The sequence below is a fragment of the Bombus fervidus genome, chromosome 13, assembly GCF_041682495.2.
Source record: "Bombus fervidus isolate BK054 chromosome 13, iyBomFerv1, whole genome shotgun sequence".
In the NCBI taxonomy this organism is placed as follows: Eukaryota; Metazoa; Arthropoda; class Insecta; order Hymenoptera; family Apidae; genus Bombus; species Bombus fervidus.
Genome location: NC_091529.1, coordinates 10,649,776 through 10,672,404, shown reverse-complemented (window position 1 = coordinate 10,672,404; position 22,629 = coordinate 10,649,776). Strand labels below are relative to the sequence as shown.

Sequence of the window (22,629 nt, the reverse complement as noted above, 5' to 3'; positions counted from 1 at the left end):
ATCCTTCAACCGTTATGAATAATAATTTCCTTTGAATATTTCATATATCCTTATACATTATACGTATTCTATACATTTCTGCACATTTCAATTCGTCGTCAATACAAAAGCAACCGCAATCTGATGACAAGAATGTGCAAAAGTGAAGTTATACGCTGAATGCATGGATATGTACATATGTATTTCCTTTAATATCGGTCGAAAGTCTTCTTTAACGTCGATAGAACGTAGACGTTAAAGCATTTAGGAAATGGTAAGAAAAGTTCGAATATTTTGAAAAAACGCATAAGAAACTTTGATCGATCGGTAATCGACACGACCGAGGCACTTTTCCAATTTTTCTCCAAAGTTTCGCCACGATCTATCATTCTACACGTAGGATATTTTAGTTGACAGATATTTTGTTCGTTTCTTTGAAATAACTCAGCGCTCGAGTTCGACCGTTTTATCGTTAACTTCAACGTGTCTCTTATCTTGTTCGATATCCATTTACGATGAGCCTAGTTTCGTTTGAAATATTATCATCTTCGGCTTTTTGTTATAGACCATTTTTAATAATCTCATGCAGTTTCTTGCCTTTCTTTTGAATGTTCCGCTAAAGTGCTTTAATATTTCGTGGAACTTCTTCGAGCTACTTCGTGACTGTACATTTTGTGTTACATTTTCCAACTTCAACTCATTTGGGATATGATCTTTGAACATCTAATAACGATCGATCTATTACGATCAGGCTGCCTACGTGTTTGCGCAATCTTATTTCTTTCATAATTAAAGAAGTCCATTTTACTATAAATATTTTATGTGTTGTGTACATTATGTAGCTACTTTTGCACATTATATGCATCCTATAGAATTTTGGAATGTTAAATTTCCCAAAAATCCACAAATACTCGCAAACTAATTATAACGATGCTCCTTATGTTCAAACTGGACACGAAAGGCCAACACTTATCCAGTAGGTGTTGATATATTTTAATACTCGTTAACACTTATTAATACTTTTATACCCCTGGAATGTATTAGTTAATTGATAATATTCTCCGAATTATGATATTTCTCCCTTAGGATTCGAAGATGATAATAATTGCTCATGCCACAACACGAACTCAACACTTGCTAACGATTCATCCCGTAAATCACGCAGCGAAATTTCAACTTTCCAAATTTCCTTCTAGAAGCCTGCCGCGAAGTCAGGAACTTTGCACGGAATACTCCCACGTTTCCTGGCCTGTCAGACCGTCGAGAATCTACAGTTAGAAGGAACGTTTCCTCCCACGGAACATCTTTGCCGAGCAATTTCAGAGAACCGTGCAACAAGCTTCGTCCAACAGGGTTTCTTTCCTCTCTACGTTTCGAACGACACCGTTTCTTCGTGTAGTTCCACGCAACCGGCCATTTTTTATAGACACCAGGCATTTCTTCTCATAGAGGAAGTGGCGGTGACAAGAGCAACCGGCTCGAGCCGACCAAATGAATTTCACGTCTGTGCAGCTAAAGTGAATGAAATCGAGCTCGTACTCTCGCTATGGTAGCTAAATGTCAAAGTTCAACCGTTCGAGTACTTGGTTACAAGTTTAGCTTAATTGATTTATTATAAGTTTAACAATCTGTATATAAGTATCGTATAATAAAAACAACGAGCGTAACAATTTGCGCGTGTATTAGGTTGTAACGTATGAAATTTCCAATTTTCTTCACCGTAAGTATCAGTTTGATTCTGAATCTCACTCTAAATTTTGGTCGTCTCAAGAAATATTTTTACCTTTTTGTAGGTACCATTTTATATGTTGTTCTACAACTAGGAGAACGGAGGAATCTTTTACACGTGTTTTTGGAACGCGTTTCTTTTTTTCTTCAATTTGGTGAGATATAACTTGTTGAACATTGGATACTTCGTACGATGTAATTTAGCAAAAATATTTAGATCTTAATGCTACTTACAAACGTCGTAGAATAGGTGCAACGATTAAATTGGAAATTTAGAGGGGTGTTTTAAGCTATTAATTAATAATTGTTTGATAGTAATTAGTAACAATCGACTAGTTCATCGATTTATAGTTACCTAAATAATCTATTGGCTCGTTTTGTCAGTAATAGGTTGTTATTGAGTTATTAGTTATTAGTTGCTCGTCAAATCAACTACGAAATTGCACAAGCATCGCAATTTTTTCGCGAGCAATGTATGTATACAGTATATATTATATTATACATACAAATGTATTAATTGTACGACGGTTTTAACTTTGGGAGTAGAGTTCAAAATTATAAAAAATCGTAAGAAATTTTTTTTTTGTTTGTATAACCAAAATTTTAGCTAGTCGGGCTAAAGACAAGGTGAATCTGCAACATGAAGATTTCTTTTTGATGCGTCGTTTCGTTAAAACTCTCCTGTAATATTTTTTAAAAACGCATGCGTGTATTTGATTTTTATACAAACAACGAATTATTAACAAGAAATAACAAAAATATCTGGGACTGTCAAAGAAAATGGACTCAGTGTCCCTTTTTATCAGCCCCGTTTTCGCCATCGCCATCGCCATCGCCCTTCTTATACATCCATTTTTTTCCATCGTGATGATTTTTCTTCTTCCCATACATATTTTCATGTTCGTAGTGACTATCCTTGCCCTCTTTAACCTTATGACCTTTGTCATCATCGTAATGACCACCTTTCTCGTATTTGCCTTTCTTCCCATGCATTTCTTCGTGGTCGTCTTTATTATGATGACCTTCTTTGTAGTGACCGCCTTTGGACATTTTGTGCTCGTGATAATGTTCGCCGTCGTTTTCCATGTCACCGTCCTCGTGGAACTCGTCGAAGAACTCGGTTCGTTTCTCGAACTCATCCTGAAATAAAAATTGTAAGATAAAAAAGGAAATTGTAAAATGGTAGAAAATAAGGTAAAGTAAAGACAGAGGTTGAAGAATTCCAACGATGTGTATTTGGGAATTGTCTATAAAATAAATAAAGGATCGATCGATAATAGAAAATGGTAATAAAAATATTCTTTAAATTTAAACATCGAATCGCCAAACCTTATCGCGCAAAATCTTCGAATCAAAATAGAATATTAAATTAAACATAAATAATTAGAAAATTCTATTTGGGACAGAGACAATAAAAGCAAAAATGTAGTTTCTGTTTTTTTCACTATTGATCAACCCTTTAATTCTATCTAGATAAAAGTGAATAAAGGCAAAAAATAGTTTCTTCAATTTGATCAAAACAGATCAGTCCACCCCATATGAAACTTACCTTTTTGTGCACGAAGTGTTGTCCCTTGGTATTGTAACCCTTCTGATGTTTCCCATTTTCGTCGAATGCCGCCTTTTTTTCACCTTTCTCGCCCTCATCGTGTTCCTGGTGGTATTCACCCTCCTCTTTATGATCTTTCTTTGCGCCAGCCTTCTCGTCGAAATAATTGCTGTGCCGTTCCTTGTCGTGATGACCCTTATCAGCTTTCTCCTCCTCGTGCCAGCTTTTGTAACCCTACGAAAAACAAATTAGGCACACGACGACTAACTTCCGTATCAGTGATAGCTTTAACGATGTAGAAACCATTTAATTAACTTTTTTTTCGGAGTTCTTCGATATTCCTATCTTTGGGAACTACGAAGCGCTATTGGTTTTTATCACTGTGAATTTGATTATCGAGAATCTGAAAAAGTTGGGAAAACTTTATCGTAAAATTGTCACAGAAAAAGTAAAAAAAAGTATGGCAACGTAATATACGCGAGGATAAATGTGAAAATATTGTTTGGAATTTTAAACAATCCTCGTTTCTGAGAACTCGCAGGCATTAATAATTTTTATTACGAAGAATATGACGGAATTCGCAGAATTTTGTTACACGTAATAAAATTAGTTTGAAAAGCAATAGTATAGGTGATTCGCTATGCGCATCGTTAATTATGAAAATTCTGTGTAATAATTTTTTTTTTTTAATTTCGACGATTCAGAACTTTTAGAACTCGTAATTTTATATCGTCTAAAGCGTAGGGATAATTGTTCTTTATAATCAAAATAGTTAGAAACATTCAGCCATCCAACGTGAACTTTCGAAATTTACCAGTGACTGTAAAACGCTAATTACTAATTACGAGTTAAAGCAATTAATAGCCCATCCAATCGCATCGACGTCCTACCTTCTCCCCTTTTTCATCATCGCTCTCATGATGCTCTTGCTTGCGTTCCGTGGCTCCACCCTTCTCAAATTTCCCTTCACCACCCTTTCCACCTGCGTCGCCACTCGCTGCACCCTCTTTTGCACTCTGATGACTCTCGTTATTATGCGAGCCATCGGTTGCAACATCTTCCTCCACCCTGTCGTCATACTCCTGCGCATATTGACCATAATTGTCTTCGTCCTTCGTAAATCCATCGGAATCATCTTTTACATCTTTAGATACACGTTCACTATCGCGAATATACTCGTGACTTTGTAAATCATGATTTCCAGTCTGATGGCCTTCGTCTGACTTTCCCTGTATTTCATATTTCCCGCCCTTTTTCAAATTCCCGCTTTCGTCGTTTGCAATATTCGTAGCTTCCGCCACACCATCGGAAGCTTCTCTACTATCTTGCTTATCGTTTTCTTGTATCTTTGCGTCATTTTGCTCAGCTTGGTTTATCGGTGCCAGTGTGGGCAACAATGGCGGATAGTAAACGTAGTTATTTGAATGTAAATTGGATGCTGTGTAAGGTGATAGAGTGGAGACTATGGGGTTTACCGAATGAACAGTAACTGCTGGAGTTTTCATGTTCTGATAAGAATTCGAGTTCGGTGAGATTACCGATGACTCTTCAGAAGATTTACCTAGATCCGACCCACTGGTGTATCGATTATTACCATTTGTCGATTCATTAGTTGAACTTCCATCTTCGGACGAACCATCTTTTTCAGAGAACTTTCTTCGAGGACTTTTATAATGTCTGAGCCTGGCAGTATCGGATCTAGAAAATTGCCGACGATCGGTAGAGCTTTCATCTTCGAAAGAATCATTTCTGTCGGAATATTTTCTTTCAGAATTTTTATGCGTGGCTCTGGAGTCATCAGATTTAGAAGACTCGTGATGATCAATAGAGGCCTCGTCTTCCAACGAGTCATTTCTCACGAAGATTTGGGAATTCTTATGACTATGCCTATCGGCATCAGATTTAGAAGATGGCTGATGATCGGCAGAGCTTTCATCTTCGAAAGAACCATTTCTGTCGGAATATTTCCTTTCAGAATTTTTATGTTTCTGTCTGGAAGCATCAGATTTAGAAGACTCGTGATGATCAACAGAGGCTTCGTCTTCCAACGAGTCATTTCTCACGAAGATTTGGGAATTCTTATGACTATGCCTATCAGCATCAGATTTAGAACTTTTATCTTCGAAAGAACCATTTTCTTCGGAGATCTGAGAATCCTCGTAAGGAACACTGGCTCTATTGGCATCAGATTTCAAAGATTTTCGAACATCGGTAAACAGAGGATCATCTTTCACGTTCACTCGGGTCGTCGAACTGCTTTTACCATCTTTCCTTTCGTACGATTTCTTATTTAATCCAGGCAAAGAATTTCTGTAACCACTCGAGTGGCCACTATCTATCTTCGCAGTATTTCGATGAATATTTCTATCGTCGATGCTTCGAATCTCGTCAGAGGCTATTTCTTTGCCATTTATTTTCTCCAAATTGTCTTCCTGGCTTTCTTTGGAGTATCTGCTTATGGAAAATGGTCTTGGCGCGATATCATACTTGGGTAACTTGGCTTGTAAATTTAATCTCCTCGATTTATTCTTATTTTCGTTCCTTGTCAATCCTCCAGACTTCAGGAATTCTTTAGGATAATTTTCGGTATTTTCAGTGAAGCTGGACGATTCTGCTTGCTGCGCGGGTTTACTCGTCACTCGTTTGCGACTTTTCTTCCGTCTACTAACTTTTGCCGGATAAGAATCGTTGCCGGAAGGTGTTGTAGTAATTACGGAGTCTGTGTCGTACTTTTTCTGTGGGTCAGCGGCTAAAGTATAAGGGTTGTACAAAGGAGTAGCGATCTTTTGGTTAGGTACATTTTCGATGTTCGTTTCGTCCTTTGGTGTAGTTGATTGAAGAGTTTGCGGGGAACGAGTTCTAGAATACTTTCCTTTGATTGCTTTCGAGACTGTGACTCGGTATATGTGCTCTGGGTCTCGAGATTTTGATTTTGAATCGATCTTAAGTGGTTTCTGGCTGCCTTGGTTGGGTCTGGAATAGTATTGCGGTATTGTTACGGGTTTCTTGGGTTGGTCGGTTCGTGGTACTTCGTAGTAAGTGTTCGTGACATTTGGAGTTGCTGGACTCGCGCTTTCGCGGCTGAGAACTATGGTATCTGAAAAATAAATAGTTTGCTTTTCGGATATGGCATTGAAGGTTAAAGAAAGTTGAACGAATCTTTTAATGGAAGAAAAACTTTCTATCTTTTGATTTTTCTAATTTGTCAAATAAATCAACAGGCGAATTTTTCGATATAAATAAAAATTTATTCTCTCAAATAAAATTTATAATTTCAATATAAAATATATAAAATGAATAAAAGTAAACTTGTTATATATTTTTCCCCTAACGTCCTCGTTTGAAGTTATTCCTTTTATTGAGAATTTGAAGTTTCAATGAAAATGTATTTCTACTTAGATAAGTGTATTTGCATGCGCAGACGCGTACATAATTTTTTAATATAATTACCATTGATTACAAACATAAATGGTACTCTTTTAGAAAAGTAAGGATACGAAAGTAATATCTTGTACTACATTTACTTTTCAGTTTACTTACCAGGATTGATGTTATAAGAGTCCACGATTTTCCTTTTTCCTATCTTACTAATTTTCTGCGGTTCGTATTCAACGACAGACAGAACATGCTTTAAATTTTCCAACCCTTTTACATCACCAGCGTTTACCAACACGATTCTCGATTGATCCACTCGTTGGTCCAACCTGCCCTTAACGCTATTTTTCTCAGGAATCGCATTTTGACTCTCTGCTAACGATAAAATCTCATCGTTGATTTTTGTAGCATTATGAACATCGAAAAGTAGGGTTTGTCTTGGGTTCAAAGGGACTACTCTCCTTATCCTGGTGATGTTTGCATTTATTATCGACGATCTTGTTCCCTGTGAAAGAGACATTTCGCAAATGAAAGGATTTGCAACCGAGAAAATCGATTATGTCTGGTTACGGTCGAAGCATGATGCTACTTCTTTGTGTGAAACTTTTTAGTATAATCTTACGAGACAGTTGCTCGTTACGTAACGAGTAAAATATATGGATCTAATACCGTTGCACGAGGAAGTGAATATTTTTCTCGTTTTTTTTCATCTAGAAAGTTTGACAACTTTTTGGAACGAAAATTTCTACAAAGCGCGAACGAGTGGCTATCTCAATTTATATTTCATCAATTTTATCAATTGCAACGTTGCAATATTAATTATTGTAATGCACAGATAAAGTGTATTTATTAATTTACACGTAGTCGTATTTATACGTCGCTCAGTTTCTACAACAAATTGCAATCCCATGCAGGAATAAAGCAAAAAAAGTCCAATTAAAATTACGCGTTTTAACTTGCAACTCATCAGATTCTGTGCATTCCCACGCATCGTGCGTTCGTTCTCTGTTATAATAATTAGGATATGCTAAAGAATATACGCATGTATACAGTGTACAGAAAGATTCGCAAGATGGCTAAATGTAAAAAACGTAAAAATTCAAATACTTTTAAATAAATTAAAATTATACCTTCGAAAGCTTTAACGAGGCTCTAAAAAATAAATTGCATGCATTTATTCGATCGAGTTTATACTACGATGTTTCGAAAAACGTTCACTGCTTAAAACTTCTTCAAACAATTTTAAATTGAATTCACATTCTTCGCTCAATTTCACCTACACCGACGTATACGCTTCAAACCCACCAAGAAACCCCTAGGAGCCTTCAAAATAAGTAATCGTAGCACCGAAATTGACATAAAATACTTTTCTTTGTATAATTTATACCGCACAACCGTTTCGTACAATTTATATTTCACTTGTGTCGTTTAAAATTTAAATTATCCATCGATTCTAAGATTCACCCCAACAATTAAAAACACAAACTATACGTACATTCGACAGCCTAGAAAAATCGTCGACTAGTTTTGATCATTTAACCATTTTAGGAATAGTATTCAAATTTTTAAACTATTATTTATGATATCGGTGAACTTTACCAGGCAAAACAGCAAAAGCAGCAGGCCGACTGCCGATGATGCACGGGCTCCCATGTCTCGTTGGCCACAGAACGTAAACTGAGCTGCAATTCTACCTGGTCCAGGCAATTATATCGTGTGATTTCTCACCACAGAAAACCATTCGCGAATGATATGACAATTTCACACCGATTAGAAGTCTCGATTTACCCGATCGAGCCAGCAAACCTGACTCCTTGTCGACCGAATCTTTCAGCTTCCTCCTTTCTCCATTTATAAAGTTGCACAAGATGGTCGCTCGGCCGAATCGTGCTAAACATCTCAAAGTTTCCATCTCTTATTCGACGATATTGCACAAACCTTTGCCCTCGTTGTTCCTTTTTATCTAAAATTCATCGTATTCCCAGTAATAAAACTCGCTCGTTATTCTTTTGCAAACTTCCTTTATTCTTTTCTTTATTTTTAGTTGGTCGTTCGCTAGTTGGATTTTGCTCGATTAAAACGAGTAGAATCCTCGCGAACTGTTAATTACCGGAATAATCGTAACGTGACATGCTCCTGGTTCTCGTTTGCCAGTGAAAACATAGGGAAAATTGTATTTTTAGTTTTGTTGCTTGCAGCTGGCGGTTCGTGAAAGTGGTTTAATCGCACTGTGTACGAGGATCCGATGAAATACTTTTTTCGCTTGTCACGATATTTCGTTGCAGGATTATTACGCGTGATTTTTGTTCAATTTTTTGTTCCACAGACATGGGACGGTTATCGTATGGCATTTCTGTTACGTATAGTTCAAAACAGAGAAAGAAACAAATTAATAATTGCAAATTTTCCTCTTCTTTCCCACCCTGTCGATGGTCTTCTGGTTTTTTATAATTTAGAAACGGAGCACCGTTTTTGCTACTTTGCAATTACTTTTTGCACTCATGCACTTTGCATCATATTTTTGAAACGTTCTTCCACGTCGAAAGAAAAATCTTGCAGCCTCGTCTTTCAATAGAAGCTAGACATTTTGTAACGATTAATGAAGTAACCATCGGTGGTGCGGTAAATCGAATGCTACTTTGCAATCACCTGTGACGAATTTGTCTTGGTCGTGCTGCACGGTTTCGTTAAAACTCTGCCGACGTATTATATACATGATATCGTTATGATTTGCGCTGCGTAAATGTATGCGTGTCGAGATTAATTATGCACAATCGTCGTCGACGAATTGAGCGATGCGTTTCAATCGAGTTATCACTTCCAATCGTCTGTAACAATTATCCGAAACAAATTATTTATTAATTCAAATTACGCGACGAATTACCTTTCTGCGTGTGCTCGTTCCTATAATTAAAATCATACTTCGCTTCGATTACGTCAAATTTTCATGTCAATAATTAATATGCAAACAAAATTGCTTACAAAACTGAAAAATCGAAATTTTCATCGATTTACTGTGTAACAGTTAGACAAATTGACAAACGTTATGCGCGATATAATTATACGTACGGCAATGAGCGTGAGCGAACACTCTTCAAGACAGAGTAACTTTTTTAAAGTTCGACCGAAGGGCCCGATTTTTTTTTTAACAGTTAGGAGAATCGGTTTGCTAGATGTCGTGTAAAGAAATGTTGAGACAATTGCGGTTGGTTCTTCGTTATATTATTATATTACAGAAATAAATGTATCGTAATAATTACATGTTTATTAATAACTACATCTAAAAGACGAGAAGAATAATTACACGATAATATCATTTTTATCGCACAATATCAAAGGAAGAAACAGCAAGTAGAATAGGAAAAGAAGAGAAAAGAGAACTTCAAACATTTTATAGGAAGTTACACCCACCGTACGTTCAATATATTTCTCTTCGGCGTATGTACATCTTCAAGTATGTTCTATTTACCAAACTCTCTAGAACTTCCATCGTATTCCACACCCTCTCGAAAACCCGCCCTTGACGTCCATCCAGACGCACTTGGAAATGCACTTTAGACTTTCATTTTCGTGCGTGACACGGTCACGCTTTAAAGTTTCGTAGCGAAACAGCCGTTTCCCGTTCCATCTGCTTTCGTTCTCCAATGAAAGTGTTTCGGGCTTGCGAAGACACGCTTCGCGTGGGCAACGAAAATAGAAAGACAGGAAAAAAGAAAAAGTTCCGGGATTAGTTGTAACGTTTAATTCGCGCGTTAGCGGCAAGACGAAGATCGACGAAGGGCTGCGTCGGAGCTTCTGACGTTCTTCCTCCCACGAGCGCCGCCATTAAGCTTGCAAAACTGTGTTCGTTAACTGTCCAGAGGGGCAATCTTCGGCTCATCTTGAGGAATTTATTCGATTCATGGAAAACGACTGGCCTCGTTCAACGCTATCGCTTCAAGTCCGTCTTGAAATTACCGTTCGATGCGACCATCTTCTTGCCCTTGCAGCGTCGTATTTAAGAAACGGTATCACGGCATTTTTCTGTTTTTATTTCGTGCTCAGCCGTGGCTAAGAAACAATGTCGCAATACGAAGAGAAAACTATGAAAAAAAGTGAAGAGAAAGGTTCGACAGCGGCGAGCATATAAATAGCGAAATGCTTGCTCATACAGATTTAATTAATTGTATTACGAAGGAATAATATCTCTATCTTTTTTTCTTCTTTTATCATACAGGATTTAAAAATATAATTCTTGTATTTTAGAACGCCATAACACATCAACAGTCTAGCGATAATTATACCAAATATAATCCAAATTAAGTTGAATTTCGTATAGGAACTTCTTCCGCTGTTTATATACTCGTTAGCGTGTTGTTGGTCAAAAGTTTCGAGAATGAAATGATTATGTGATAAAGATTGGTTCGAGGCTCGTTGATTGTTGTTAAAAATTTGATGGTACAATTTAGTTTCAATTATAATCGGATCAATTGGAACGATATTTTTTTGAAAGGAAAAAGAAGAAAGTGCGTATTATTACTGAAATTTTGTAAGCGAATGCGTGAATTGAAAATGATAAATAGTACTTTTATAACGCTGCTATAATGTTTCAGTAATAAATTGATAAAAAATATCGGAGAAAGTAATTTTAACAGGTCTGTCTGACTCTGAACGACCCTTTTCCCTTCGCATTTCCACGTCATTTCTCTGGCGCTTTACTCGTGTGAATTAACGACAACCTTGCTTCGTTATATTCAAACAGTGCGCAAACAGAGTTGTCAAAATACTTAGAAAAAATTATCCAACCAGAGGTTCGAACGTTTTTACCAATTTCTAAAATAAACAGAGATTTTACAACTTCGAGAAATGCCCATTCGTCTGTCAGGGTAATATTACATTGCTGTTTTATAGGTAGAAGTTTTCTTATGCAAGAAAAAATTTTTAAGTGCTTTATTAACAAGTTTTAACAGGGCTACTGAATTCCATACAGTACCAATGTTTCTATTTCGTATTTATCGTATTATTAAATTTCGTTGCCATTCTGTCCAAGTTCGTTACGATTAATTCCATTATAATTACGCTGATATATTGTGATATAAAAAAAAAAAAAATAATATTTACCGACATATCGCTCGTATCTCATATTTTTATTGTAGCTTCTTAATATTATTGAGACATTCACGTGCCAAAAATGGTTAAACGTTTGATCGATGGTTATCTTGCGTAATTTCATCAACTTTCTTCTACTTTTCGTTTTGTTACCAATTTGGCAAATAAACAGCTGGATTGTTAATTTTCATGGCGTTAGAAAGAATTAATTTACGAGAAAAATATAACGAGAAAATAATATAGCGAGATATAACCTGAAAGTAATTTTCGGGCACACTGATTAACTGTTGAATTCGTGAATCAACGTTGTATCTCACGGCGGAGTTTGATAACTCGACGCGTCTGGCTTCCTGTCGCGGTATCTCGAGTCGATACAATGGTCGTATTCATTCAATAGCGCGACAATGAAGCGCTTTAGCGGACCGTGGCCAATTTCACGCCAAGATTTTCACTTTTCACGCCGGAATAATCGTCGCGAGAGATCGGGAGAGAACGAATTCTCGCTTGATCGGCCAACGCGATTTTTTGACTCGTTCTACTCGTCCAGATGTTTCGCTATATATAAGTGATCGATCTTGGATCGCGGTCGAAAAATTCTTTTACGATCCTTGCAACTTTGCGATGTAGATTCGTAACTCTTTGAACGGAGAATGCTATTTTACGTGCCAGTGTTTCTGTCTATTTTTCAGGCGACGATATACGAAATTTAATAGCAGTTCGAAATTTAATTTACAAAAATAAACATAATGACATTGAAAAGTAGAATATTCCCCTTAATCCCCTTGCATCTCATTCCCTTGCAAATACATCATACGAGAATTCCCCTCGACAATAATCTCAGTAATTCTAATTTCACGACTCAATTTTCGAAATGTGATAGCAACATACCTTTTTAGTTAGAATAACAAACTCTAAGAATCCTTTGAAATACAGCTGCTAAATATGTATAAATATCCAACTGGACGATCGAAATATCGCAAAACGTTGGAGTGCGCAAAGAGATATATTTTGCACCATACTGTCAACATGGATAATCCAGAATTATTATTATCTGGTTTCAAGCGTATCCCATTAAAGCTCATAAAGGATTTACAAAAGTTACTTCCTCGTCCCTTGCTTGTCGCACAATTTCATGTACAAAAAGTGACGCAGATTTCTGTAGCAGGTTCCATGTATTATCATTCGAAATATTCATACCCAATGTCACATATCGCATATTAAAAATATTCAAAGAAACGCATCGGTAAAGAAAGACGGACAAAGGAGTCAGGGTTCGATAAAAATTGACTTAACAATTACAATAATTTTTATGCACTTGTAGAAAATTTTAAAGTGTATATAATAAATATGGGAAAATATATAACATATCCAAGGTATAATACTTGGTACGTAAAACAAATCTTTGCATAGATTCTACTTTTTTAGTTGCATTTAAAAAAATACCAATTTACATAAATATTCGTAATTTAGTCATAATATTATGTTCGTTACTGTATAATCATATATACATTGATTTTAAATGTTTAAACTTTCGTCATAAGTAGGGAAATAGATTTCTTTAAAAAGGAATTGTTGATTTTTGCCACAAGTTTGTAAATATTTCTGTAATAAGCTAGAGAAATAAAATTTAATGAAATTTTATAAACAGCCAATGAAATTTAATTAAATCCGATAAAATTCAGTGGGAAAAATTCAACCTTTGCTTTGACAGCCGAATTTTTTTGAATAAAGATCAACCGAAATTTGCATAGGCGATAAAGTTCCGTAATTTTTCATCGATAAATTAAATAATAATTTATCACGAACAGCATAGACTTCATTGCCTTGCTTTCTACCGAACTTGCACTCATTACTGCTGTCACCTCGAACAGTCAACGAATATACACAATTCCATACACCTGCCTCGCTATTTACGCGCGTGCATTCTGTTTCTACGTTCGACTACTTCCTCCGAATGTTCTTATGCATTTGCATTAGAGTTCTGAGAACGATGACATGTTGGTTCCCTTGAAAATTTCATCACGGCGATAGTGCACAGTGACTTTCGGCCTCCCGTTTCGAATCGATAAACTTCGGTTCAGATTAAGGGCTAAAACTACTTAATATCTCATACGTACAAATTGCGATTTTATTATAATTTCTATGCATATCCTTTATACACTGTGATCTTTAATTTGATCAATTTTAAACGATGAATACTTTGTTGCACAATTTATTTGAAAATTATTTAACATTTTATTGAATAATTATCGAAAATGATTTTTACGTCCAAGGATGTATAATACATGTATAACGTACCATGATCTTCAATTCTGTTTCTTCTAAATTCTATACAACGGATTAAGAGTTTTCTAAATTGTCATACATTAATCATTTAAATGTTTTTTAACGAATCTTTGAATCGTTTTAAAAGGCGGATATTCGCTGTCATGACTAGCTGAAAAGTTAATCTTTCGAAGCATAAATTCATATTTAGAAAACATACTTTATCTCCTGAGAATTTAATGACCGCTGCTGGCGAACCATTTCTTCCCTGATTCGTGTCCACCCTTCTTTCCATATTTCTTATCGTGTTGATGATGACTATCGTGGCCTTCAGCGAGCTTGCGACCCTTCTGTTTACGATGATGATGACCCTCCTCGTGCTTCTTCTTTTTACCATGCCGATGCTGATAGATATACCAATTAATATCAAATTTGAAAAGTTTAGAAACAATTTTAAAATCAAGAAACAATTTCTTACGATTTGGATAAATTAAAACTGATGCACGAACAAACCAAATAAATAAATGATAAATTTATCAGAAAAGAAACCAATTAATTTCTTCTATGTAAGCAAAATGTTGCACAAGAAATTATCATTTTAACGAACCTCGCGACGAGCAGAGTCCGTATGTCCTTTCTTCTCGTGTCCACCCTTCTTGCCTTCGTGTTCGTGGTGGTACCCTCCATGTTTCTCGTGTTCCCCATCCTCGTGATACTCATCGTAAAAATCGTGCTTCTTCTCATACTCGTCCTACAACACTCGTCTCGTATCATAATTTCTTAATAAAACTCTTTGTGCTTAGAGAATTATATTTTTCTTAAGATATCCACGTGTCGACTTTAGAAACTTTTATCCACCCTATGTATAGTTTCTTACTTGAAAAGCTTACTAGAAAATCGTAGAGGAATTTCCATCGAAAATTCATCAAATTAATTAAACGACGATCGAAGTATGTAATTTATTATTTTTGAAATAAAAACCTTCTTAGAAATACTGTGCTCCCCTTTGGTGCTGTAGCCTTTTTGGTGTTTGCCCTCCTCGTCGAATTTCGCAGCTTTCTCGCCTTCTTCGCCATGGTGACTCTCGTCATAATGATCCGTCTCTTCGTGTTCCTTTTCCTCTTTCCCCTTTTTCTCGTCGTACTTTTGCTTGTGGCCCTCGTTGTCATGGTGGCCCTTCTCACCCTTGTCGAACTCATGGAAGACCTTGTAACCCTGTTTCAAGCATTCGTGATCGATGAAACAGGCATCCACGTTATAAAAATACGATCGCACAACAAATACGGGCAAAATGTCATACAGCTACAAATTGCTACAAACTGCGGATTTCCATGAATTCATAGGAGTTTTATTGGATGGAATGCACGTAACATGAAAAATTATACAAAATATCCAAAGTACCGTGTTTCCTATAAAATATAAAACAAATATATTCTACCAAGGATCTACTCGGTCAATCGTGCTCTCGAAAGCTACGAATTTGCATAAAAATCCGCCATCTACTCGCCGTTATAAATATTACAAAAAAGAATTAGAAAACAGCAACGTTATAATTCGTAAAGGAGACTGGTTTGGAAGAAGTCAAAGAATTTTCTCCGAATGCCCATGTTAAAAAGAATTTTTTGGCCGAATAACGAGTTCGTTGACGACTTAATTGCCTCGTGGTCAGCGGCCCGTGAAACGAGCGCGAGAAGCAATATCGAAGGGTGCGTGTACCGGACAAAGGGGCGAAAATACCATCTCGTCGTTACGAAGAATTTCCCGGTGAAGAAAGAAGCGCCGTTCGGTCTCTGCAAAGATGTCGTTCGCACAACGACGACCGTATAATAAATAATCCCTTAAGAACACCGGGTGGACGCTAATATTACGAGCGATAAAAAGGGAAGAGTGTCTTGGACGTCGACGATGACGAGTACGGCTGCAGGAGAAGAGGAGTGTTGCATGCTACCAAAGAAATTTGTTACAGCTGTGATATTGCAGTCAGATTATCGATTAACGCCGAAATATTACGGTTTGCCGAGTTTATGATGAAATTACGATGATATTGGGCGTATTTGAAAAATTTGGAGAAAAATTTAAGGAGATGGAAAATAAGTATTTACACTGTTGTTTGCAAGTGTATGATTAACATTAACGCGTAAATTAACGAGAAGTTGATAAATTGAAGCAACGCTTGTTATCCTTCTGTGCAACGAAATGATTATAAAATTCGATCGTTTATTGAAGATATTAATATTGAGAGTTGTTATTGGAAGTCTTCCTTGTAGCATCGAAACATTTTACGAGTATTCTTTTATAATTCGCAATAAAGTATTTTTTTTTTTTATGTATTAATAATGATTCTTGAGAAAAGGTCGAAGAAATAATGGATCTTGTTACCGCATCTTTATGACCTTTATTATAACGTTAAACCATTTCAACGAGCATTCTTCTATCATTTTCTATTTTAAATGTACTGTTTGTATGTTAATTCATTTCCACTGGTTTTTTCAGTGAACGATAAAATTAATTCATCAATAACGATTTGTATAAAAAGTGCGAAAGCTTCTATGAAATCGTTCGATAAATTTAAAAGGAATATTCTCATCTCGTTATTACACTGCGGACATTTATGCGTTTGTGACAAGTGTAGATATGCAAAAATCTGCAAAAGAAATGTACAAATGCAAAAATATATGAAATATCGAAAGTATTATCAGACTTAAAAAATAAAATACACACTTTAATTTATCTGCATCTATACAGATACGTATTTGCACGAATATCTACAATTTATTTAACGTAAAAACAATTCAAAATAACGCCATGCTTAAAACATCGTGTTTTCTACTTTCTTCTTTTATCCTTTTTTTTTAATAAAACATTTTGGTAAGAATTTTTACGAATGTGCAATTCGTAGAAGCTGTTGAACAATTTTGTACGAGAGATTCGTTTGAACAATGATGCTATACCTTGTCACCCTTCTCGTCGTCAACGGTATGATGATCTTCCTCGTATTTAGTGCCGCCGCCCTTTTCCTCTTGCCTTCCTCCACCTGTTTGAATTAATTACCGAGTAAAGCTTTTCACCCTTCGCCGAAAATTTCTCAAGAAATTCTCGAACTCCGTGAAAGGATGGTGTTAATTGGAGTTATTAAGGTTTACCGAGTAACTGAAGGCGTTCTATTTCGGTATTAATTAAGTCTACCGTTTCTTGCATCGAGAAATGAATAAAACAAAGGTGGCAATTACAAGGAATGATTCCTTTGATCTCTCGGTCGCTTAAAACATTAGCCACGAACTTTTATTATTAATTTAATAGTTTTGTAGATCAAGGAATATTAGTTTTGGATCGTATCTTAAAATAAGACACAAAAGAATTATTTTAACAATACGATTTAATTTACTTTCATTCACTTTGAGAAAGTTGCTTCTGCAAATTAATTAATGCCTATTGTGAATAAATTCGTTGACTTTGAAAAGCGAATCTCTCTCAGATAATGATTTATCGTACGTTAAAAAAATAATTAAACAAACTACTTGGAAAAGTATGTATGTAAACGTATTTGCCACTTTCTAAACAAAATAACGATTCAAATATCGAAGCAACTACGAATAGACTTCTTGAAAGCTGTTACTTGCCTTCGTGTTCACTAGCAGCTACCTCGAGATCCTTGATGTGCCGGAAGTTCACAGGAACTTTGTCGATCTTTTCATCGCCAAACGAATTACCAATCAGAATCGAACCGATTGTCAAAACTAGAATGAATCTTGTAAAATGTAATATCTCACGACGTATTGCCATCGCGTATAGAAATATACAAAAGATAAAGAAGAATCGCAAATCTTAAAAGCAGATATGTAAATTAATGATGCAAGAGAAGTCTCGTTATTTGACGATGGGAACGAAAGCAAACACTGAAGATCGTTTGGATTCGGTCGACAGATTTATTCGAGGCGTAGTTCCTCTCTCGCGTTATTTTCCTTCCCGCTCTGTGTCCGATGATCGCGTTTTTCCGACACGAAGAAAGTTCGCTTCCGAACGAACGATGAAAAAAGACGCTTTCACTCGATCCGCTCCGCGATACATTTCCCATCGGTTGACATCGATCGCTCGTTAAACGCGATCGTTTATCCGCTGTGTCTATTCAGAAGGTTCATCGACATACGTATTCTTTTAACAATCCCAAACGCTTTCCCTTATAGATAGTTGTTGAAAGAAGATCGGAGAGTTTCTTTGCAATATTCGAAAGGATTCACGCGTTTATTTATTTTTTCGTACTGTCTTTCCTATCGTTTTCTATTCTTTGACAAGATCGATACGTAGATTGCGAACTTTTATTCAAACTCGTTTTTACATTGGCTTTGTACGATAATTTCTATTTTACCAATTTTCTACAAAAATTCCTGTGGCCACGTGATCAAACGAAACGACAAAGATTTGTGTCACGCAGCGAATATTAAAGCGAATACTCTGTGCTCTTTTGTCATAAACGCAGAAATATCCGGAGTCTATCGATAAGAGAACGCGGGTCGTTTAATACTTTGCTGGAATATTAGAATTTAAATGTTACTGAATTTTGTTATTTTTATCTGCGCGTGCGTGTCGTATTATACTTTCATTGTATTATATTCTTGTTTTTATATATTTCGTGTTATAGGTCACGACGTAACGGAGTTATGAATTTCGTTAGCAGCCAAAGTATAGTAGTCACGCTTCGAGTTTCAGGAAAATGAAACAGACGTAAATATACGCGAGCAAGGAACTAAAACCTCGGCAAAGTCGTGCGAAAAGTTCGAACTCGAAAGCTCAAACCTGTCCTGAAAACGAACGAACGAACGAATAATATCTGAAAAGGGGTAGAAAAGTTTAAGAAAAAAAGATCAAGGACTTTTTAGATCTCTTTAAGATTTTTTAACGAACAAACCATAAATCTTTTTCGTATTATCATTTTACACATATATCTGTTTTTGTCTTAAAAATGTTTGTCGGTATTTTTGAATAAAAATTATCAATATCACCATTGATATAAATCAATACAGTAACCATTTATACGTCATGTAGCATGGTGTTTAAAAAGAGAGGTGTGTTATTGGCATGATTAAACAAAATTAAATTACGAAATAATAAAAAAAAAAGCTTTTCACGAGTAAAAGAAAACGACGTCCTATGATTGGTACGATCATTCTCAATTAACGTAAATAAGAAATGACGTTCTTTTAGTTAACACAACGTGGCATGTGTATAAAGTATTACCAGAGCGTTTTCACGGAACGCCATAAGCTCCAAGTCTTTCTCTTCTCGTACTGGCGTGTTATTTTTGCACCTGAGAAACGAGTTTCCAAGCTGTTGACATTTCATAGTTTCCTTGAGTCAGCACCGCCGGTCCATTTATTTTTCTTGCGTTCAACAATCCTCGAATAACTTTATAACTTCAGTTGCAAGCTTCTTTTTAAATTTAACAACCCAAGAATAACAGTTGTTTAACGCGTTACGTCTCATTGTCAAATCTGTGACGGTCTGTGTTTTTACGGTATATGCGATATCAACGCAAATCCTATGCATAAATTATAAATAATTGTATCGAGTTACAAATAATAGCTTGAGCTTCGTGCGAAGTAATATAGAATCGCATAAAATAATACAGAAATAGATTATGTTTGGAAATTACTCTCAGTGAAATATTATATCAAGCATTCATCATCGTTGCGAAATATTATCATCAAATTTTCATAGTAAAATGGAAGAAAAGAAATTGAAAACTCCGAGGTCAAAACCAAAGTTCTGAAAAGTCACAAGGGAAAAGGGATTTTAAACGTCGCAAAAATTTTGTACTGCTGTAAATAAAACGCTACAAATGACGATAAAAAATTGAAATTAAAATCGAAGAGTGAAAAAATTCGGATTGAAACTGATATTCTGAAAAGCTACAAAACGCGGATAAGATAGATAGCTCTGACGTCAAATGTCAAATGTGACAGAAATCTCGAAGTATACTACGTACAAGATTAAAGGAGATAGTCAAAGGACGCGCAGTTCAAAAATATCTTTGATACCACTTTTCCGTTCTTTCGGAATAGAAAAATCCCGATGGAAAATTAAATTCCGAGCACTATGAGAAAATCCTAAAATAAAACAAGATCTTGAACGTTATAACATAATTTCGAAGTATTTCGAGTGAAAAGTCTAAAAGAGATAATAACTAAAAGAGTAACAACTGTGTAATAATTTCACCTTAACGACAATTATAATAATAACCCACTAAAATATTCTAAAAGAATTACTTCGTTAAACGGGAGAAAATATTAGTTTTAAAAACGCGAGAAAATAACTAACTAATACCGTAACGCGAAATAACGACAAGAACTAAAAGACAACTACGATAGAAAATTCCAAATAGAAATCACCTCGTGAAACAAAAATGAATATTGTCGACGAAATACCTGTTGATATGCAACTATCCGTAACGGAACAGCTCTTCGATAGTCAATAGAAAGTTCTTCGAAACAACGAGATCGAAGTGGAAAGAAGCATATAAACGGAAGCCGAAGGATAATCTGCGTTGGATCTACGATCGTTGAACACCCTCGTGGACGCTAGCCATCGAGCAAACATCGACTGGAACGAGGGGAAAAGTGGATGAAGCCGCAGTGCAAACCGAGCTAAAAAGAGCTGGCTGGCTCTTTTTCATCCCTCGTTCCTCCGATATCTGGCGACCTGCTAAGCCATAAGAGGGAACTCTTTAATAGTCCAGTTTAATGAATTTCGCAATTTGTAACTAGCCAGGTTGCGCGTATAATCGGCCGTTCGAGTGTTTCGTCGCTGCTTCGAGCTACTTTCTTTCAAAATGTCGCGAAGATTTCGATGACGTCTGGTGAGGACATTGTAAAACACGTATTAATTAATTAATAAACTATGAATATACAAATGTATATCTTTACGGGTGCGATTGAAGAAATTGAACTTAAGAAGAGATTTGTGCATCGTTCTAAGTATCCTATGCATCCTTATTCGTTATGTACGCTAAAGGGGAGAAGCTTAAAGACTTTGAGAATGAAAGGAAAGGAAGGAGAATTTTGATCGTTCGAAGTTGCTAGAAAATCTGAAATTCAAATCGCTTTTGTCAAGCGTACGAAGTAAATATTATATACGTATAGAGACTTATTTATTTATTACGCCGATCACCAAGAGATAATTTCTTTGAAATATTGCAATTTCTCTTTCATCGCGTGCCAAGTTTCATCGAACAGTAGATGCTTGACGGTGAACAAATCGATTCGAAAGATTCGCCAGTTAAGGGTATCGTAACTTTTAGGGGCTATTCGAGCAAACAATCCGCGTAAAAAGATCCTGTGAAAAGAATATCACGGACGATCGTGTTGCAGGACTATAACGACGGAGGACGCTAAAACGCGTTTAAAGAATTACATTTTTTTTTTTTTTTTTTTTTTTGGATAGTAATCTGATCGTATAACTCTAACGATGCTTTATACTTCATCGCTTAATATCTAAGCCACACAAGGCAAGGAAATAAAAAAATATGCCCATCGCATATTTATCTCGAGAATTTTCAAATAAATTTCCAACATTTTGTATGAAGTCTTCTAAGATTCCTCTGTTCTTTTTTCCTTTATCACATTTTCTTACAGATTAATGTATCATATATTACTTAGAAATATAAGTAAAAATTGAAAATGATACAGAATAAAATAAAGAATAAAACGTTTTACTTTGATATAATATCTATGAGAAAATACGAAGTTGCGATATTACACGGAATGTAATGAAACACGTGGAGTCCTCGACAGCTGATTGTACATCTAAAAACACATGTCCTATCTGTCTTCATTTGTAAGATGTAGCGAATTTTCTCTTCTGAGTTCACGTTATCTAATTACTTTCGCAGAAGATGCTCAAAACGACCACCTTCCATTTCAAGGCAACCCTATAAACGTCCTGTCATGGATCCAGTTACACTCTGAATGGTTCCTGGTGTTTCCAGGAATTTGTTGCAAAGCTTGTTCCATTCTGAACCTTGGTATCTCAACATTTTCAATAGATGTTGTTCCATTTACAAAATTGTTATATCTCATAGACAAAGACAAACAGTCAGTTCATTGTTTTGTAGAATCAGCTCAAAAAGCGGATCTCGCATGTTCTGTTTACACCCAATATATGGAAAAATAAATTTTCTTTTATCGAGAAATGTAAAAACCTGTCAATCTCCCCCTTTCCTGTGGGTCTTTCGTATAAAATAATAATTATTGCAGTTATTATCGCATACGGTATTACTAATTATTCGTTAATTATTGCTTATTAATTATTTAGTAACTATAATTATTATTATTTGTATGCAAAAGTCTGTCTATAAACACAGTATAACTGTCAGAGATGACACTCTTCGAGAGCACCCCCTGACAAGCCATCGTGTGGCTAACGAGATATCGATAAGCAAATTAGTCCGCGTGTGTACACCGCCTTAAGCGACCAGGCAAATAAACAGGGTCTCGGTTAATACTCGTAATTCGATTTCCATCATCCCCTATATAAGCGAAATCGACTCTCGCCAGTGTCGTTCGCTTACAAAACTTTCTTCGCGAACTCTTTTCGAATACATCAATGATTCTTCCAATCGTTAAGCGTTGTTGATTTTTCGTACAAGGAAA

General features: G+C 35.9%; 2 protein-coding genes across 2 annotated transcripts; both read right to left on the bottom strand.

Annotated features, from left to right (window-relative positions):
• Positions 1-2,123: 2,123 nt before the first annotated feature.
• LOC139993736 (uncharacterized) lies at positions 2,124-8,323 on the bottom strand. Its single transcript, XM_072015722.1, has 5 exons — positions 8,231-8,323; positions 6,797-7,136; positions 4,147-6,353; positions 3,257-3,490; positions 2,124-2,847 (listed from the first exon to the last, which is right to left on the bottom strand). The coding sequence occupies exons 1-5, from the start codon at positions 8,282-8,284 to the stop codon at positions 2,494-2,496; spliced, it is 3,189 nt and encodes a 1,062-aa protein (XP_071871823.1). The 5' UTR covers positions 8,285-8,323; the 3' UTR covers positions 2,124-2,493.
• Positions 8,324-14,096: 5,773 nt separating this feature from the next.
• On the bottom strand, positions 14,097-17,767 carry LOC139993845 (uncharacterized). Its single transcript, XM_072015929.1, has 5 exons — positions 17,605-17,767; positions 16,936-17,018; positions 14,966-15,199; positions 14,592-14,735; positions 14,097-14,388 (listed from the first exon to the last, which is right to left on the bottom strand). The coding sequence occupies exons 1-5, from the start codon at positions 17,765-17,767 to the stop codon at positions 14,221-14,223; spliced, it is 792 nt and encodes a 263-aa protein (XP_071872030.1). The 3' UTR covers positions 14,097-14,220.
• Between the last annotated feature and the right edge of the window lie 4,862 nt (positions 17,768-22,629).

Bases quoted from the DNA above. Each gene is read 5' to 3' on its own strand.
- LOC139993736 (XM_072015722.1), bottom strand. From the start codon at position 8,284: ATGGGAGCCCGTGCATCATCGGCAGTCGGCCTGCTGCTTTTGCTGTTT. The intron at 7,137-8,230 runs GTAAAGTTCACC...TCTCTTTCACAG, and splicing joins TGCTTTTGCTGTTTTGCCTG to GGAACAAGATCGTCGATAAT. The intron at 2,848-3,256 runs GTAAGTTTCATA...TTTTTATTTCAG, and splicing joins AACACTTCGTGCACAAAAAG to GATGAGTTCGAGAAACGAAC.
- LOC139993845 (XM_072015929.1), bottom strand. From the start codon at position 17,767: ATGGCAATACGTCGTGAGATATTACATTTTACAAGATTCATTCTAGTT. The intron at 15,200-16,935 runs GTATAGCATCAT...TGCTTGAAACAG, and splicing joins ACGACGAGAAGGGTGACAAG to GGTTACAAGGTCTTCCATGA. The intron at 14,736-14,965 runs GTTTTTATTTCA...CGAGTGTTGTAG, and splicing joins AGCACAGTATTTCTAAGAAG to GACGAGTATGAGAAGAAGCA.